The 18990-nt window shown below is 45.9% G+C and overlaps 1 protein-coding gene across 4 annotated transcripts in view; it reads right to left on the reverse strand.

Moving 5' to 3' along the window:
* The window catches only part of ADAM10 (ADAM metallopeptidase domain 10), a 54505-nt gene that overhangs the window by 23655 nt on the left and 11860 nt on the right, over positions 1-18990 (reverse strand). Inside the window, exons 2-6 of one of the 4 annotated variants that reach the window (XM_089538098.1) lie at positions 15716-15884; positions 15524-15642; positions 8857-9015; positions 1457-1560; positions 236-385 (exon numbers count right to left, since the gene is read on the reverse strand). In XM_089538098.1, the coding sequence (XP_089394224.1) occupies positions 236-385; positions 1457-1560; positions 8857-9015; positions 15524-15626 (516 nt within the window). In that variant the 5' untranslated portion in view covers positions 15627-15642; positions 15716-15884. Of the gene's footprint in view, positions 1-235; positions 386-1456; positions 1561-8856; positions 9016-15523; positions 15885-18990 lie in introns of all 4 variants that reach the window. The other 3 variants (XM_089538096.1, XM_089538097.1, XM_089538099.1) reach the window with 3 other exon arrangements.

Raw genomic sequence — 18990 nt, forward strand, 5'->3', positions numbered from 1 at the left:
CTGCTACTTCTTCTACACAGTTAGTCTCAAAGGTACTACAAGAACCCTTATATACTTATATTCCAGACTAACATGGCTATGTTTCTGAACTCCCAGCCTGTAGTTGTACACTGAAGATGCCTTCAAAGTGGCTGAGACAGAGTCACACAGCACAGGAAGATTGTGTTCTAAAATTGTTCTCCTTTTGCCCCTTTAAAAAGAAAAGGAGCCCTTGGAGCGACAGGCACAGGCTTACCTGTGCAATCACAGCTTCTCTTGTTCCATAATATCTAAAGAAGAGATGGTCCGTCTGAATATAGAGTTGACAAGTGTTCTTCTCAGCTTGGGCAGCTCGTTTTCTTCTCAACAACTCTGGGCCATGATTGGTGTGCTCTTCTGACAGTTGCTGCAGTAGACAAAGCAGAGGAACTTAGTAATACAGTACTTCTAAATGAAATTTTTGTATAGTCTTCCAGTTCAAGGTATGAGGAGACAAACTGAACTAGGGAAAAGATAAACATGGTTTAACATAATAGCAAGAATATGCATTACAGAACAAAGCAGGCAGAAGGTGGAGGCCCAGTTACTAACCAGGTGTACAGTTTAGTAGCTTCTGTATAGAGTGACAGGAAAGAAAATGTGGAATCCAAAAAGATCCTCCACCATCCTTACTGTTATCTCTTGTAAGTGTTGTGTGTATGTAGTGAGGGAAAGGGCACATTCCTGCCCCTGCTACAATTATAGCCATTCAAAAGCAGCCAAGTCCCCCTCTTCCCATATGTGCCAGTATACTCATTTGGCTCTTAACAATGTTTGCCTCCAATTAATTTGGCACATGCAAAGTTTATCCAAGGACTAAGAGGAAATAAAACAACTCATGACCCAATTGAATGCATGAATGAAATTTCAATGAATAATGACACATTTCTGTAGCCTGAGGAAATTCTCAGCCAAGATTTTAGGGCTGCTGCTGACAGGTATTTAAAATGTCCTTAAACTCTACAATTAACTTTTAATAGAACTGGGGGGGGGGGGGGGGGACAACACTTAATAATCAGCTCTCCCAGTATTATTCGTGTTCCTCAGTATATATGAAGCCTCAGGACATCAATTCTTTTAGGACAGAAATTTATTGTTCATTGCACTCTCAGATAATGTGGCTGGGTTGCAGGGAAAGGTTCAATTGTTGCCATATGTTTGAGGGATCACTGGCCTCACACTTCAGAGATCACAAGCTCTTCCGTGACACACAGCAAACCTAACCCAAGGAGGCATTCAGAAGCAATGTCTGATAACAGCATGGCTATTTAAATTAGGAAAAAATGAAACTGAACACAGCAAGTATGCCCAAGGCCACAGCCATGCCTACAATAGTCCTTTGAATCCTGACCAATGATTGCAAATTCCCTCAAAATGTTATGAGTTGTCAGGGGGTTGTCTGCTGAAGAGACCAGATGACCACCTTAAGGCGCCCTACCTGGTTCGTTGGCTCTTCTACACCAGTCATTTGGTACTTCTGCATTCTTTCAAAGACGGAATGATCTGCACAACCCCCCTGTGGTCCATATTTATGTGGATATCCTAAAACACAAAACCAAGTGACTTCCAGTTTTTTACTCATAAAAAAGCTATGACAATCCACATATTTTCCAAGTCTGCAATGTTCAAATGAAAATATTCAAATCCCACCCTTGTCCTTCAGCTAATGGGCATACAATGGGTTAACAGTAATTCTGACAATGCTAGATTAAACATATCCTTCTAGGATCTTCCTTGGCAGTAGTGCCAGGAGATCAGATAGCAATAATTGACAAAACAGGAGATTCTACGCATGTCCAGCACAACTTGTGTTTTTATGTATCTCAATACAAACAATGATTAAGAGGATTGCAGCACAGATTTTATTTTCCAGCTTCATACACAGAAGCATACCACCCTCAGCCACTGCCTGGTTCTGGCCAGGCAATATTAACAAAAGGGATACTGCATGCACACAGCAAGGTTTCAATTATTTATATATTGTTTCCCAATAGAATCAGTGCCTCTAGCTGTAACTTAAGTCATTCCTGCTATTGGGACAAAGTGGTTTGCATAGCCCAAATGCCTCCTGATCTCAACAGGCTGCATGTGATATCTTGCAACATGCTTTGCACAGGTCAGTTGTTTGAGATGGGAAAGTTGTGGGGGGGACTGATGTATGAATGAAAAATTGTTCCACATGTCCCCAGTATGTAATTCATTTCCCCAACTTGAAGAGAGGGCAAGAATAAGAGCTCAAAGTCCCATCCCAACTGACATGTCATCAGATTACATTGTCAGAACTGCCTCCCTTCCATGATTCCTAGCTGGTAAAAACAAACAAATACCCAAGTGGATCCTTAGTCAAGCAGTCAGATCTGGTATAGGGTCATATCTGCCACCATGTGCCATAAACAGACTAAAGGAGGACTTAATGACACAAACACACTGGCTCCAATCTACTCAAAGACAGCAGCTTAATAGCACATAGCTTTTAAATCTGCATTCCATGATAGGAATCCACCCCAAACTGAGTACTACCGGCAATCCCATAATCCCAGACCCAATAGCATGCTCTTCTGTGGTACGTGGCTCCCTCTCCCCAACAGTAGGGAGAGTAGCTGACCACAATGAGTTCTGTCTAAACCTATTGACTGTACAGTTATATGACTTTTAGACTTGCTTATCTACTGTGGTCAAAAGAAGACCATCTGTACTCAATGGCAGCCCATTCCAAGCTAAAGATGCTGTGTCTTGATAGTCTTTCAGGTAATTTGGCACTATCCCTCAGGCTGGCAAAGAACCTATGCAGAGTAAAGGATGACGCCACATCAGTATCAGTAGTAATCTGAGATGTTCTAACAAAAGAATGCCTAAGGCACAGGAAAGCCTGACGGAACTGCATCAGCTTCACTAACCGCAAGTCAGAAGGTAAAGGGAAACTGGAAGCCCAAAACTGGTCAAGAATTCCTAACAAACAAGACAAATACTGCAGGTAATTGGTGGAACCAGGGAAGAGGGAAACCACTCTTATGAACTATGAACACTTGGTACTTTGCAAGCTACACAGATGTGTGCATGGATTTAACTGTCAAAACTTCAGATCATGAGATGGAACTACAATATGACAATAATTTCCCCTGTGTATGTCTGCTTCTCTCAAAAGCATTGTCCATCTTTTCCTTACTCACCTTGTTTTGTATAAGAATTCAAAGGAGGAAGAAAATGGCCATGCCACTGCTAGTCTGCCCTCCCCATGACACTGACAACTGAGTTGTGGACACCAACAGTGGCAAGCTGACCATTCCATCAGCACCGAGAGTCCTTCTTCAGCTTTGCAGAGCTCTCCAGAGCCAGTTACTTCCTAAATGGCCCAGAAGGATCCTCAAGAGCCAGGCATTTGGAAAATGTCTGTCTCTGTGTAAAGCTGCACCAGCCATATTTAAAGGCCCATGTAGCTCTACACAGAGTCCTCCTGGCATCTGACCAAAAGGGAGGTGAAGCAGCAATGGCAGGATAGGTTTACTGTTTCCCACTTTACGTAGTAGGAGGGCTTGGTCCATTGTGGGTTCAACTCACTTCTTTGAGTTGGGAGGGGGACTTGTTACTGAGAACATCTACTAAAAATGTTCAAAGGTGAAAATGATCTAGCCAGTGAAGCTGCGCATTGTGAATGACAAGATCGTCAGGAGGCAGAAAGACATCCCCACTCTTGTCTAAATTACTGTCTTTGAAGAGAACACAGGCATCATCGACATGTTTGTTTCACTTGAAGAAGGAAAAGGATATTATTTGTTCTTTAAAAAAATTAATCCTGGATGTTAATAAGAGTAGAAAATACAAGCTGTCTAAATATAAGCTGTTTATGAACTACCAATTAGCCATTCCTGTTTTAAAGAGGGATGGAATGACCAAAGGAGATTAAGGACATCATTTCAAGCACTATACTAATTCTCCAGCATATTGTTAGGGAAAGGGTGGCTTTGGCAGTAAAGCAAAATCTTCCCACTCGGCTGTTTTATCCTCTCTAGTCAGCCTGGAATCACTGCTCAAAACAAGCAACATGTTATTTTTCTAATTTTTGTTTTTCTAGAGTAGCACATAAGAAAAGCAGTATATTACTCTCAATGCTGTACTTTTAAAAAATCACTGCAAGACACTCCAACTATTCCAACTCCCTCAAGAATAACATTTCTGTAAGACTGAGTAAAAGTTACTCATTGACAAGAATGCTAATACTTTGATGCCATTAAAACACACATAGAGCAACAATACTGCCCAATTACAAAAGAGAGAAAGGAGAACAAAAAATGCTGCTACTTTTAACACACAAGCTCCAAGGTCTGGGACTTCAGGCCTTGGAAATAATGTGTTAATCAGGAGAAAACCAACGGAGAAGACAAGGCAGAATGCTTAAGACCTCTGGCACGCACAGCTTCTCCTGGTAAATGTTTCAGAAAGTCCTGTCTTACATTGTACAGTGCGCCCGCGTTATATGCGGATTCTAGCATATGCTGGAAGCCCGCGACGGAAGTGAGGGAGCGTGCTCCGGAAGGAAACAATGGCGTGCGCTCCCGCAACTTGCACCCTGCATGCTGCCACCATATCTCTGTGGGCTCGTGCCCCATTCATTTGAATGGGGCTTGAGCATCCGCATTTTTTCCTTTACATGGGGGGATCCGGAACGGATCCCCCGCATAAGGGAAGGGCGGACTGTACTCTAAATGTGTGCTTCTTGGGTTTTCTCCTGTGGAGTAGTGGCAATCCCTCCCCCTTGCAATGTGTGAGGGATTGATATCATTATTTGTGGCCATTGGTACAAACTGGCTGTGGGCCAAGACCCAACACTTAAGAGGAGCTCTGCTACGAACTCCCTGATGGGTACCATTCCGTTTTTCCTAGGGTATGATGTCACAAAGAGAAAGACAAACATATACTAACAATTCTGAAAAAAAAAAAGAACTGGTGTCTGTGTGAAGAATGACTCATATTTAGTTTTGAGGAAATCTTTACAGACATACCATGTAATGCTCAAGTGAGATACTAATGACATCTTTAGCAGTCTGTGACATAATTATTGCATTGTTCCCCCCCCCCCCCTTTCACTATTTCTGTCTGGGTAATTTCTTTTACAATTGTATTGCAGAGTTTTATATTTATATTGCTCCTTCCTTCCTTCCCTATCCTACGAATGCACTTGTGTATGTGTGTGTATGTATAACACTGCATGCCTTGGAAGGGCTATTTTTTGTTGCTGTTGTTCTTTTGCATGTAAAATGCCATGTACACTGACACTGCTAAATAAATACATAATAAGTAAGCAAGCAAGCAAAACCATGAAACGCTAAACAGAAACAAATAGGTCCAAGAGGAAATCAGACCTAAATCCTCACCGGAACCTGAGATGACTGAACAGAGACTATTGTACTTTGGACCCATCATAAGAACGCAGGACTCATTCAAAAAGGCAGTAATGCTTGGTAAAGTGGAAGGTAGTAGAAAAAGAGGAAGATCACATTACAGGTGCATTGACTCCATCAAGGAAGCCATCCTTGTCTTAACTTTGCAAGACCTGAGGAGGCCTGTGTATGACCTGGGGGCTCTTGGAGGTCTCGCATTGAGAGATTTACCTTATATCACAGCCAACTTGACAGCAAATAACAAATCCAGAAAGAGTCATCATGGTGTAGTGATTTAGGTGTTGGACTAGGGATTCCAAGAGATAAGGGTGTTAATTCCTGCTCAACATAGATATCCACTGGACAAGTCACCCTCTTTCAGCCTCAGAGGAAGGCAATGGTGAATCTAAGTCAGAAATGACTTAAAGCCACATAACAACAAATCAACAAACCCCAGAATAATCAACTGGGCCAACCAACTTTCCTATATGACCCCATAGCTAACAAAATGAAATTCAACATGGAGAAATGTAACATACTGCACTTAGGGCAGAAAAACGAAAAGCACAGATATAGGATGGAGGACACCTGGCTGAATGAAACTACGTGTGATAGGGATCTAGGAGTCCAAGTAGACCATAAGTTGAACATGAGTCAACAATGCGATGCGGCAGCTAACAAGGTCAATGCAATTTTAGGCTGCATCAATAGAAGTATAGTGTTTAGATCAAGGGAAGTCATAGTGCCACTATATTCTGCTCTGGTCAGGCCCCACCTGGAATATTGTGTCCAGTTCTGGGCACCACAATTCAAAAAGGACATTGAGAAACTGGAGCGTGTCCAGAGGGCAGCAACTAAAATGGTGAAAGGTCTGGAAACCATGAAGCCCTACGAGGAACGTCTTAGGGAGCTGGGGATGTTTAGCCTGGAGAAGAAAAGGTTAAGAGGTGATATGATTACCCTGTTTAAATATTTGAAGGGATGTCATAGTGAGGAGGGAGCAAGCTTGTTTTCTGCTGCTCCAGAGACTAGGACCCGAAGCAATGGATGCAAACTGCAGGAAAAGAGATTCTACTTCTACATTAGGAGGAACTTCCTGACAGTAAGGGCTGTTCGACAGTGGAACACACTCCTTCCTCGGAGTGTAGTGGAGTCTCCTTCCTTGGAGGTCTTTAAGCAGAGGCTGGATGGCCATCTGTCGGAGATGCTTTGATTGTGATTTCCTGCATGGCAGGGGGTTGGACTGGATGGCCCTTGTGGTCTCTTCCAACTCTATGATTCTATGAATATTCCATGCTGATTTAGTAGCAAAAGCATGTCATGCATTAAACCTATGATTTATTGCCAAAACTTTCAGGCCATCTTCACTGTAAACACAAAGTTTCAATCTCTCCTGCATTTTGTAAATTAACATGTGGCAAAGCCAAAGCATTACCTAATCAAGACAATTCCTCTCATAGATAAAAGGAAAAGAACTTTACTCCCTCTCCAAAAAGATCCATGATTTACAGTAATTATTATCAGTTCTATAAAAAGAATGAATGCAGATCAAGAGTAAGAATCTGAAATAATTTAACATATTTTGGAAAGCAGGGTTGCTTTTTGCTGGTGACGGATTTGACAGCAACATGGACAAAGGACTTTGTAGGAAGCGGACATGATGATCCTCACTTGCAGAATAGGCTTTTGTTTAAGCTCTGAATAAGACTTCATTGTGATGCTAAACATATGTCACATTGTTGTCCCTAAAAGCTGCTAAAAGCATTTTCTTGCCAGAAACCAAAAGATGGACAACCTACAGACTGGCTCATTAGAAATACAGATTCCTTCTGTATCCCAGGCATCTGTTGGAACTGATGCTGGCCTTTTTACTTCCCTGCAGTGTAAATAGTTTCTCAAAAACAGACACACAGGATACAAGAGCCCACTTGCAGTCTAACTTTACATTATTCTACTGACAGTGGAAACTATAAATCTTTATTCCCCCCCCCCCCCCGGTCTCAATGAGCCTCATATTAAACGAGGAGCATCTGGAAGGCAGTCTAAATAAACTGAAATTAAATGAGTTATCCACTCTCCTTCAAGCCAAGGTTTAATTTGCGTCTTATAGACTGACTGTCCAAAAACATGAATGTGAAGCTATTCATTTCCAAGACATTATGGTTTGCTTAAAAATATTGGCTGGAATTCACTTGGGGACTTACATCTTTGTAAGTGGACTCACATCTACAGGGAACAGAACTGAGCAGTTTTGCAAGATCTGCATTGAGCAAAGAGCTGTTGTGATGTTGCTATGTAGAAGAGCCAAGCAAATAACTGATGCGCACTGTGACCAACGCACAATGATTAACATGCATTGCTGAAAATGCGCATCAGGGACTCTTGCCCGTGTCCCAATACACATCTATTGTTTAGAAGATTGTATAGCACAATATTATTGTGCCATTTATAATCCCATTATTTCATATTATCTCAAACAAAGCTATTAGTTTTTTCTTTCAAAGCTTCACATCTGTGATAAGTTACAGCTGTGATGTCACTCTGAAGTTACATACACAGTCAGCCCTTAGCATCCGTGGGGTATCCATTCCGGACGCCCTAGCAGATGAAAAATGCCGGAGGACCTTAATTCCTGCAGTTTTCAAGGCTGCCACGTGCACACGTAGCCGCTCTGCCATGGCCGCAAACATGCACAGCCATTACGAGCAATGGACCTTGCCGTCTACAGATGCTTAAATCCACAGATGGCAAGCCCGTGGTTGGAGAGGGCAGGCTGTATTACCCAGTACTGCATACCAAATGAACATCTCATGCTTTCACATAAGATAGACTCTCAGCTACTCTCTCACACCCAATCTCACAATCACAATTGTAGAGAGATTGTGAGAATTTGGAACTATGATGCCACAGTTCTTCTAGATATCGTTAATGCATTGTTCATGGATGTGACCTTGTGCAAGTGACTGACCCAACATTTCACGCAAAAGAACAACCTTAGTTAAGATTAATCAGAAAAACCAGATGCTTCCATTAGTCTTGAGACCAAGATCACTTGACAATATTCATACACACACATACATGTTCATATCTAAGTGACCGAATGAGTAATTGGCTTTTAGTCAAATATTTATAAGGAACTAAACCTGTGATGTGAGGGGCAAACAATGACCTGCATTCAAAAGTGCCCTTTTGCAAACCAAAAGCCAAAATGCTGATGGGAGCTGTACTTCTGGTATTCACAAGGGTTCCTGGACCCAAAATGCCAGCAGATTATCAAGGGCCCACTGTATGTACAGTATCTCTGTTGAACAGTAAAATGGGGCATCCCTGCATAAGTATGCCAGACCAATCTTGTCATTAAGGTTAATCCTTAAGGTTGCCTTCATTTATTTATTTTCAAAAGCAAACTCCTCACAACTTGGGGGGATACTTTCAGCGTAACAGAAACAGAAACACTTACGAATATCATCTTCATGGTACATGACTGAATGAAAAGGCAGAGTTTTGTCCTTAATATATCTTTCTGCTGGCTCAATATAGAAGGTTCCACTGTGAGTCTTGATGAATCCTTCAAATCTTCCATCAACAACAGATCCATGGCTAAAGCTTCCCTGTTCACCTATTTTAAAAAGCATGCAGGGTTTAAGGTACACTGAAAGCACACACTCAGAGACGTCAGTCTCCAATCATAACAAAGTGTCTCAAGATAAAACTTAGAAGCAGTTGGTGCCCTCCTTGTCTCACAGTGTGTACAGCTTCTTTGCCACCAGCCACCCAATTACTTTGACCACAGCAGGAAAGAGGGTATTTCTCCAGAATTCCTGTGTTAAATGTCACGTTACCTTAGATTAATGCTCAACAAACAATTTGTGGGGAAAAACTCTTCCGAAGTCCATGTATAATCTGAAGCTGGGTCACAAATTTAATGCCTCAAGTGGCCAATCTTATTGAACATTGATTACTACTTCCCAGCAGGTGAAAAATGACTGGAACAGAGAGGCCTGTAAGTTGAGCACAATTTTGGTATCTGAACAAGAATCAAGTTATACGTTCAGACAAGGCATGGTCCTTAGGATGCCACCTTTTATGGACTACAACTCCCAGACTTCCCAGGCGAACACTGTAAATAGAGATGTCGAGGCTGGAATATCTTTGTTTTCATTCTTTCATTCATCAAATTTCCCTACACTTTGAACAAACCAATTAGCTACCAAGGAAAAGTACAAAAGTGGAAGATTTTATACTGAATTATACATCCCCAGCAGTATAGTGTCGCCTAATATTTTTTTAATGTTTAATTTTCTTAGCTGTTGTTAGGGAATTGAATGGCAGAGGTCAGAGCAGTGACTTTCCTAAGATGGACAGGTTGCTTACCTGTAACGGTATTTCTTCGAGTGGTCATCTGCGAATACATACAAATGGGTTTTACTGCGCCTGCGCAGTGCTGTTCGGAAACTTCTGGAATCACTGGGCAAAGTTTACTTTGCAACATATAGAAACTTTTTGGTGGTAACTCCGCCCACCCATTATAAGGCCCCTGCCTTCCCGCTCTTTCCCCAGTTCCGCCATTTTTCCGCCAAGCAGGCGATGGAAAGAGCCAATAAGAGCAGGACACTGAGGGGATGGACGGGTGGGATTTGTATGTATTCGCAGATGACCACTCAAAGAAATACCGTTACAGGTAAGCAACCTGTCCCTCTTCTTCATGGTCTCTGCGAATCATACAAATGGGTTTAGACTGACAAGCTAAGGTAAGCGGCGGAGGGAGTGTCCTGAAACCAAAGGTATGGTAAACCAAGGTATATTTATTTATTGCAACAATAAACACCTTGAACCATAAAAAGAGTCAGTCTTTTTGTTCATGCACAAACTCAACACAGCAATAACATTGCAGAACCTGAGAAGGGGATCAAAGGTCGTGCAAGACCAGTCCCATTGGAATTGTGCAAACCAACATTCAACAGAATGTAAAACAGTGGCATTATGTACATAAAACTGGAACACAAACCATCAGTAGTGCAATCAATGCAACCCTGAAACCAACACAGCCCTCCCAAAAGCTGCGTCTTGGATGGCTCTGGTGTCCAGCCTATAGTGCTTTATAAAAGTCAATGGCTGGGACCAGACAGCAGCCTTACAGACATCCTCCAAGGGAATGCCCAACAGGAATGCAGAGGATGCTGACACTGCTCTTGTGGAGTGGGACCAAACCCTGCCAGGGAGAGGTTTGCCCAGCAGTTCATAGCAGAGGTGGATGGTACCAGCCACCCATTTGGAAAACCTCTGCGCAGACACGGGCAACCCCTTCTTCGGTTCCGAGTAGCATTGGAAAAGTCTCCCGGACCGACTGGAGGCAGCAGTTCTGTCCAGGTAAAACGCCAGCGCTCTCCTGACATCAAGAGAGTGCAGGCTTCGCTCCGCATCCGAAGTCGGGTTGGAAGCGAGGGTAGGCAACACAATGTCCTGACACATGTGGAAAGCAGACACAACCTTAGGCAAGAAAGTAATGTCTGTCCGAAGGACCACCTTGTCCTTGTGAAACCTCAGGAAGGGCTGGTCCCTCCGCAAGGCACAGAGTTTGCCCGCACGGCAGGCAGAGGTGATGGCCACAAGAAAAGCGGTTTTCCAAGTCAATAGTCTCAAGTCCGCTGTGGCCATTGGTTCAAAGGGCTTGGATTGGAGCGCGGCCAGCACCGCCTCCAAGCTCCAAGCCGGGGCCGGTACCGACGCAGGAGGGTGCAGGTTGGCACAACCCTTCAGGAACCCCTTCACCAAGGGGTCCCTAAAGAAGGAAGCCCTACCCTCAAACTGGTACCTGGAACAAATGGCAGAGAGGTAGCACTTGATGGATGTGAGGCACAACCCCTCATCCAACAGCGCCATCAAAAACTCCAGCACCACTGGAGTGGAAACTTGAGCAGGAGACAAGCCCTTTCGATCAAGGAAGAGGCTAAACCTCCTCCACTTCAGGGCATAAGACTGCTGGGTGGATGGCTTCTGCGCAGCCAGGATCACCGTCCTCACCGAGTCCGACAGTGAGGTTAGGGCTGGATTCTCCAGGCCACAAGCGGCAGGCTCTCGATGTCCGGGTGCAGGATCCGGCCGTCCTGGATCGACAGCAGGTCCGGACGGAAGTCGAGGCGGAGTTAGCATCTCCTGGAGAGGTGGAGAAGGGATGCAAACCAGGGCTGTCTCGGCCACCACGGTGTGACCAGGATCGCATCCGAACGGTCCGTTGTCATCTTGGACACCACCCTGATGATGAGAGGGAAAGGAGGGAAGGCGTAGAGCAGCTCTCCCGACCAAGGGAAGGCGAACGCGTCTCCGAGGGATCCGTCCGTTCGCCTCCTGGAGCAGAACTGGGGACAGGGGCTGTTCCATTCGGTCGCGAAGAGGTCGACTTGGGGGGTTCCCCACTGATCGAACAGGTCGCTGACTGTCTCTGGATGGAGCCTCCACTCGTGGCACACCAAAGGGGATCTGCTTAGGCGGTCCGCCAACTCGTTGTCCTCTCCTGGAAGGTAAATCGCCTGGAGGAGCACCTGTCTCTGGATGCACCAGTCCCAAATGCGAAGAGTAATCTTGAGCAGAGTCTTGGATCTGGTGCCTCCCTGTTTGTTGATGTAATACATCACGGTGGTGTTGTCCGTCCTCAGGAGGACCACCTTGCCTGCGACAGCGAATTCGAATGCCCTCAAAGCCTTCTGGACTGCGAGCATCTCCAAAGCATTGATGTGGAGATGCTTGTCCTGGGTCGACCACTTGTCCTTGACCACCAGGTCGAGCAGGTGGGTGCCCCAGCCCTCCAGGGAAGCATCGGTTGTCAAAGTCAATTGAGGCTGAGGTTGATGGAAGGGCATCCCGATGCAGACGTTGCGGCCGTCCAGCCACCATCTCAGTGAAGCGGCCACCGGTCTCGGTACCATGAGCCACTTGGACGGAGGGTCCTCCATCGGAGAGAAGACCGAAAGGAACCAGGACTGTAGTGGTCGGAGGCGAAGCCTTGCCCACGGTGTCACGAACGTCGACGCCATGTGTCCCAGAGCCACTTGGACGTCTCTGGCCCTCACCCTTCTGTGAGAGATGCAAGGCCTCAGCGACGCCACCAACGCCTGGAAACGGTCCGGAGGGAGAAAGGCGGAGCATCTTTCGGAGTCGAGGATGGCTCTGATGAACTTGGCCTGTCTGGTCGGCGTGAACTGGGACTTTTCCCGGTTGATGACCAGTCCGAGGGAGTCCAAGAGGTGCAAGGCGAATGAGACTGCCTCCTGCAGCTCTTGCTGGGAATCGGCGGCGAACAACCAGTCGTCCAGGTATGGGAAGACTATGAATCCTTTCTGATGGAGGTATGCCACCACCGGTGCCATGCACTTCGTGAAGACTCTTGGTGCCGTGGCAAGGCCGAACGGAAGCACGTTGTAGTGGTAGGCATTGGAGCCGACGGCGAAGGCGAGGAATCTCCGGTGGGTCTCCCGAATTCCGATGTGGAAGTAGGCATCCTTCAAGTCGACCGTCGCGAACCACAGGCCCTGATGGAGAAGCGGCAGAGTAGAAGCCAAGGTTACCATTCGGAACCGGTGGTATTCAAGGAAAAAGTTCAGCTCCCTCAAGTCCAAAATGGGTCTGATGCCCCCATCCGCCTTCAGTACCGTGAAGTACCTGGAGAAAAAGGCCCTGGAGCATTGCTCGGGTGGTAAAGGGGAGATTGCCCCCTTATCCAACAAAGTGCGCACTTCGTCGAGAAGGGTGTCCGAGGGGTGAGTGGACATGAAGGCTCCGGTTGGAGGGAGCTCTTGGAACTCGAGGGCATAACCCCTACGGACGATGTTGAGGACCCACGAGTCCGTCGTAATGGAGGCCCAGGTGGTGACAAAGGGCCTTAAAATGTCCAAAAAGAACAAGGAAGGAGAGACGAAGCGCGCTGCAACCCTTCAGGCTCTCTTCTTCCCCTGGTCGGTGTCCTGCCGGCGGGACTTTCGGTACCGGGAAGGAAAGCTGCGACGGCCAGAGGAGGAGGAGGACTGAGAGGGGTACGGCGTCTCTGGGAGCCCTGCTGCTGAGGTCTTGTTGGAAGGTCCCCTGTGACTGACCTTGCGGCTGCCACGGGCGCTGCCTCTTTCTGAAGGGCGAGATGGGAGCCGATGACATCCCGTGCTTCTTGGCCGCCGCCTTCATTCTGAACTTGCGGTTCAGGTGCTCGTCTGTCTCGGCGTGGAAGAGGCCGCTACCATCCAGGGGCATGTCCTCTATGGCTGACTTGACGTTGGCATTGAGGTCCGAGCCCCTCAGCCACGCATGCCGGCGCAGAGCCAACGAAGCCGACATCGCCCGTCCCGGACAGTCAGCCACGTTTCTGGAAGCGGTGATGAGCCAGCTGCCGATCGAATGGGCCTCATCACGGATCTCTACCAGGCGTCGCTGGGTTTCGTCTGGGACGTCCGGGACGAGTGGCGAGATCCCTTCCATGAGGGTCTGGATGTACGCCCCCATGCAGGCGTTATAGTTGATGGCCTTGAGTGTGAGGGCCACCGCCGAGTAGGCCTTCTTGGCCAGACCATCTACCTTCTTCGCTTCCCGGTCGACTGGGGAAGTTTCCTGCTTGGGGACGAAGCCCTGCTGAGCCCCCTCTACAATCGCCGAGTTCTGCTTGGGGTGTTCGGCCAACCAAGAGCAACTCGACGGGGAGATCCGGTAGAGGTGGACGAGCCATCAGGGCGCGAAGAGGCTGGTGATGGAGCCTTCTTCGTCGGGGAGCGATGCTTGTGGGAAGCGCGCTCCTTTCCCTTGGAGGAAGCCTCCGACCCGGTGTGGTCCTTGGAGGGCTTAGGCCTCTTTGGTGCGGAGCCCTCCGTTGCCTCCTTGAGGTGCCTCTTCTTGGACGACCGTGGTGTCTCGACCCGATCCTCGGGGGGGAAGAAAGGGTTGTCTGGCAGGTCCAGCAGGACGACGGCTCCCGTGGATTGAGGCTTAGATGTCTTCGCCTTTTCCACCGGTGCAGCCTTTCCTGAAGAGGATGCATCCGTCTCGGGCAGCTTAGAGGCGTGTCGAGATGACTTCGATGAGGCCTTGGAAGACGGAATCGGGACCGACGAGGCCTCCGTGCGATCCTTCGCGCGCGAGCCCTCCGGGGACGGCTTTCTCCCGGATTTTGCCCTGGGCTCAGTACCCTCAGACCCCGATTGCTTGTGGGGGTGCTTGGAGGGCTTGTCGGTGGCACTGGGTTTTTGTGAACCACGGGCCACATCGGTGGTGGTGGACGAACCTGCCATCGGCGGGGCAGACACCACGCTGGAGACACTCACCCGGGAAGATGAGGCAGGCGGCAGAGCCGAAGGAGCCGATGACGTACGGGGACCTCCCTCCTGAACCTTGCCCAGAGCAATGGCCGAGGTCAGCCGGGACTCACGGTTCTTGCGAGCCTGGGATGAGAGGGACTTGCAGAGCGGGCAAGCCTTCGTGTCATGTTCCTTGCCCAAGCAGAGGAGGCAGGAGGAGTGCGGGTCCTGGATGGGCACCTTGCCCCCGCAGACATCACACTTCTTAAATGGAGCAGGCATTTTCTGAGTCGACAAGTTGAAAGGGAAAGTCCAGAAACGAGGTCAACAGTCCGAGAGTTCGAAGTTACCAGGGGCGGGAGACAAAGAATGGTCAAGAGACGGTCCGAGGTCAAAAGCGAAAGTGATTCCAAATGCAAGCTAAAGCGAGCGAAGTTCCCTGAAGCAGCTAGCGCGGCGGAAAAAAGGAACTGGGGAACGAGCGGGAAGGCAGGGGCCTTATAATGGGTGGGCGGAGTTACCACCAAAAAGTTTCTGTATGTTGCAAAGTAAACTTTGCCCAGTGATTCCAGAAGTTTCCGAACAGCACTGCGCAGGCGCAGTAAAACCCATTTGTATGATTCGCAGAGACCATGAAGAAGAAACATAATTTTATCCTTAGTAGCTTCAGCAACACAACCAGGGGAGCAATTTTGGAAAGTAAATTCATCTTCCTGGCAATTTAAAAAAATAAATGAATCTGAGTGACTTTTCATTTCCTTTACTAAGAACTGTTCTATAGCTCTGCATCAAAATACTTATTACCTCCAGTGATCAGCATTTTTAAAAGAAATTCAAAACAGTTGAACTTACCATAAATGTGCCCAGTATAAATATGGGAGGTATCATAATCAATTACTTTATCTGACATCTCTATCTTGAAGTCATCACTAAAGAGGGACATATCTCTCTTCATTCTAAGATTAAAATGCCTGCAAAGGGAGAAGACAGAACTTGTTGAAGTGAAAATGAACATGTACATCCCCAACCTTGTCAAACACTTGCCTTCACGCTGCCTTGATAGTCATGGGTTTTCAACACAGCCTAAGGCTTTTCAAATCCCATGTAGCCTTTTTCTACCTGCTAGTGCAACCAACATTTGTGATTGCCATCATCATCATACTCATCATCTTAAGATGCTTCTGGTGTCAACTTTATACGGGAAAGGAGCTACCTATGGATCAAGGAAAACAGGCATCTTATCTATATTGGAAATACATTACTGCTTAAAGCCATATTCTGCTGCCAAGAAACAGCGCTTAGTTAAGCGGCATAGCAGGGTGTGATATACTACAGAGAGAAAGGAGGGGGGAATTAGGTCCAAACAAAACAGCAGCAATACATTTACTACAGGGAGGGGGAAAGTGCAGCCACAAAAGACACTCCCTGATGCCCCCAAAACCTGTAGCCACCTCCCAAATAAAAAAAAAACAAACAGTCATTTTTAAAAAAAAACCCAACATGCTCCCAATGGGTCAAAACTGCTGCAAAATCATCTACTGAGACGGCTTCCTATTTTCAAAGGACATTTTTCAAGAGATTCATTTGGACAAATGGAACCCTGCTATTTGGTTTAAAGCCTACACACACCTTACAGAAAATCAGTTTTTGGGTTCTTTTTTATTTATTAGTCAATTGAAACAGAGGCAATTTCTCCTTGCTCCTTCATTTCCGGCAGGAAGCCAAGTACAGGATAAAGCTCTTTAGCAGTAATCTGTTCTATTGCCCAGCTGGGCCTATATCTGCTTCTGCTTGTTAGTAATTCTAACAAAAAGAAAAAAGCTAACAGGCAAAGCAATCCCAGACCAAGTCAGGGAAGGGATATTCACAGCCAGTACCAGATAACAGCTTAAAAGCCTTTCCAAGAAAGAAGGTGGCTTTTAATTTACCTGAAGGGACATCTTCCATGTTGCCTTAAATAATAAGACATCCACAGTTTGTACAAATTGATTTTTTAAAAAGAAAAATCAGTCCCCAACCAAATTTTGTTCAGCCATAAAATATTTTGCTGTTGTCATATGGCCAGCTCCTTGGATGTCAAAGTGATGGTGGTTCTTCTCTCCACTTTGCCTCCATCTTGAGAAGACCTTCCAGGCCCTCTTGATCTGGACATCTGTTTGCCTGGAACATCCAGTCCTGCTCAGGGCCCTCGCTTACATTCCTTTCCTAGCAGGGTACATTTCATCACAAAGGTGTCTATATTAAGAAGGCATATGCATTTTAATACTGGCTCAGTTCAACGATCAGCCCAAGCCACAGGAAAAGAAACTTATCTATAGGACAGGACAGCTGGCCTAGGTGGGCAACTGTGGAAGGCCAGGGGGACCACATTAGCCTCTGGGAGACCTTGCGGAGCTGCAACCCTACCCCAAAGTTTGTGCTGGTTTTAACAATTTATGCTGATCTTGGAAGATAAGCAAGGTCACCTCTGGTTAGTCTTTGGATGGTAGACAGCCAACAAATACCAGGTGTTGTAGGCTGCATTTCAAAAGGAAGAAACTGGTGAATCCTCAGAGGATTCTTTGCCTAAGAAAATCCTATCAAATTCACAGAGTTGCCATAAGGCAACTTGAAGTCGCATACTCACATGCAGGCATATCTAAGGGGAAGCCTGGGTTAGAGATTCTCTGTTTTAATTTCTGATTTTGTAATTCTGGAACACCCAAATAACAACTATGGCTCTGTTTCATTTTCCCGTCTTCACGTGCAGTGCAAGATGGCCAAGTAATTTTAGGCAGAGCACTCAGGCGCACCTAAACAGACAGAAGATTAAACCCAATGCTGAGAGACGTGAGGGTCTCATGTGCCCACAATGTCCTTCCATCTTTCTGTGGCCACCTAGGAAGTGACTTGCTGTGTGTCCCACTTGCTCTGGTACAAGATAATTTTAACCAGTTCTATTTTTAATTCCCTTCTTCCTCTGAAGCTATTATTTCACAGCCCATTACTTTCACCAGAATTCTATCTTTCTCTACCATCTAGCTTCCCATTCCTTGCTCTTCCATAGCACTGCTTTCCACTTCATTTTTGTCAAACATTAACTCTGACATTTTCATCTCTCTTTATCACTATGTTGTTAGAATTATTATTATTATAACCATCACCATCATCTTTATTTATATCCCACCTTCTTTTCAAAAGTAGGACTCAAAGAGGTCTACGGTTTAAAACAAGTTCAATGCAGCTAAAAGCAGGCAAAAAGTGAACATTAAAAAAGAACTGAATTATTCACATTAAAAATAATTATTTTATAAACACACTTATAAACGGTCAAAAAACCCAATACAGCACTCTTTTAATAGCCTGTTCTTTAAAATCCTTCTATCTTAAAAGCTTGCCAGTATAAAAAGGTATTTACTTGCTGAGAGGAGGACAGCAACAGGAAGGGAGGCCCAGAGCCTATTAGACCTGGTACAGGAGCTAGTGGGTTGACACACTCATAAGCAGTTTTTAATATATATATATATATATGCATGAACCTGTATTAATAAAATATTTTGATTTGTGCACCCTGCTATGGCAACCATAACTCACTGGAATACCATGCCAGATGCCTCAAAATGTGACAGTGTTTGGGGGCTGAATTTCAAGTTGAAATTCCATTGGAGGAAATTGATGGAAGCAAACAAGGAGTGCAACTTCTGTCATCTAAATAAAATAGTAATAAAATCTACATTGTCAAAACACCACCCCTCTCCCGTCCTTAGCTAATCACTATCTTCTATACAACACCTCTCTCTCTCTCACACACACACACACACACACACACACACAGTGCACACTTTCTTACCATATGCTTCAAAAAATTGGTGCATGACATTGATGTAAGCAAACAAGGGGTGCAACATCTCTCATCAATATTCTCAAAACACCACCCCTCTCCCTTCCACAGCTAATCACCATCTACTACACAATCCACACCTTTCACTCAAAGTTCTGTTTCACACACATACACACATAGTGCACACTTTCTTACCACTGGGACATTGTACCATATGCCTCATAAAACTGGGTGGACTCCATGGGCCCCTCTGAGGGTATTAGATACAGAACCAGGTGGTGCTGTTATCTACAAAAAGGGCAAGCATCTCTGTGGTTGTGTTGGTTAAGACTCCTGAGGCATGTAAACGGAGGGAAGAAAAACAGAAGGCTAGGGAACTGCTGCTAGAATTCTGGAGGTGAATAAAAGGGCAGAAAAACAGGAGTCCCAATGGAACCCTTTGAGGGCATTATATACAGTACTGGGTAAAAAACGGCTCCTGATAGATAAAGGATGCATT

Source organism: Sceloporus occidentalis, unplaced genomic scaffold, assembly GCF_023333645.1.
Source record: "Sceloporus occidentalis isolate IW3139 unplaced genomic scaffold, rSceOcc1.0.p SCAF_9, whole genome shotgun sequence".
Classification (NCBI taxonomy): Eukaryota; Metazoa; Chordata; class Lepidosauria; order Squamata; family Phrynosomatidae; genus Sceloporus; species Sceloporus occidentalis.